The 1,105-nt window shown below is 36.6% G+C and overlaps 1 protein-coding gene across 1 annotated transcript; it reads right to left on the bottom strand.

Annotated features, from left to right (window-relative positions):
- Nucleotides 1-929, bottom strand: LOC107621589 (UPF0235 protein C15orf40 homolog). Its single transcript, XM_016323622.2, has 3 exons — nucleotides 575-929; nucleotides 397-485; nucleotides 1-297 (listed from the first exon to the last, which is right to left on the bottom strand). Exons 1-3 carry the CDS (start codon nucleotides 732-734, stop codon nucleotides 166-168), a joined length of 381 nt encoding a protein of 126 aa, XP_016179108.1. The 5' UTR covers nucleotides 735-929; the 3' UTR covers nucleotides 1-165.

Raw genomic sequence — 1,105 nt, 5'->3', positions numbered from 1 at the left:
AATGTCTAAATAATATTTTTTTTTTCCTTATAATTTGGCCAAAGATTGCTTTCGGTAATCCATCAAAGCAATGAACATTAATTAACCATAATCCTTATAAGTTCTTATATAAAATACAAACCAAGAACAACAACGAAGAACAAGTTTTACAAAATTCTCTCTTGGTCACTGCTGCTTTGAGACTTTATCCAATGCGTCAAAAACAAATTGCTGAGTTACCTCCTCCACAATCACCGTCTTGTCTCTTGATTTAGAACCAGTTCCTATAGAAACTTGCCTTCGTTTTACACCTAAAACCTGTAATCACCACAACACCAAAATGTTCCATTTTCCAACACTAAAGAATCCTAAATTACTATGCAAAGTGAAAATTTCAATTCAACCACAGAGCCTTACAGAGCTAATGTAATTGAGAAGAGCGGCGTTTGCTTCTCCATCCCTGGCGGGCGCGTCGATTTGAACTCCTACCGCTTCATCGCTGATATCTAAAACCCTATTTCTTGTTACCAAACGGCGATGGAAATAGAACTATAAAATTGAACCTATGAAACTGAGTTTGAGTTGAAGAGAAGACCTGTTACGGATGCGGATTTGGATCCGGGTTTGGCGTGGATGGTTACGGCGACGGAAGAAGGAGACATGATCCTTATACAAGATGGAAATTTGTCTGATGTTTGTGGCGGAGACTGCGCCTTGGGTTCGGCCTTCGCTTTCCCCTTCTTCGCCGGCGCCATGCTTTCAGGTTCTTTTCCTCCCGGTGACCGGTGAGGGAGAAAGTGTCGATATCGCTGGCGATTCGATCAACGAAGATGGGTCCAAGAGGCAATAGGGGTTTTCTTTTTGGGGGAAACTGGGTGTTCGGTGAGATTTTATTTCGGGTTTGGTGGTTTGGGATCCGGCTCGTTGGTTACTTTTTAGCCTGCGTTTGTTTCAGATAATAACGCAAGATTGAAAACAAAATAAAGACAAAAATATAAAAAAGTAATTTTTTTTATATTTTATTTGATAATAAATTAAAATAAATTATAAAAATTTAATTTATTTTTATTTTTTATAAAAAATTTTAAAAAAATAAAAAAATATAATAATAAAAAAATATAATTAT

This window comes from Arachis ipaensis, chromosome B10 (genome assembly GCF_000816755.2).
Source record: "Arachis ipaensis cultivar K30076 chromosome B10, Araip1.1, whole genome shotgun sequence".
In the NCBI taxonomy this organism is placed as follows: domain Eukaryota; kingdom Viridiplantae; phylum Streptophyta; class Magnoliopsida; order Fabales; family Fabaceae; genus Arachis; species Arachis ipaensis.
This window is presented reverse-complemented; position numbering and strand designations above follow the sequence as displayed.

What these genes read in the sequence shown, in the direction of transcription:
- LOC107621589 (XM_016323622.2), bottom strand. Translation starts at nt 734, where the DNA reads ATGGCGCCGGCGAAGAAGGGGAAAGCGAAGGCCGAACCCAAGGCGCAG. An exon ending in CAAATCCGCATCCGTAACAG is followed by an intron (nt 486 to 574) that starts GTCTTCTCTTCA and finishes ATAGGGTTTTAG; the next exon opens with ATATCAGCGATGAAGCGGTA. An exon ending in TTCTCAATTACATTAGCTCT is followed by an intron (nt 298 to 396) that starts GTAAGGCTCTGT and finishes TGGTGATTACAG; the next exon opens with GTTTTAGGTGTAAAACGAAG.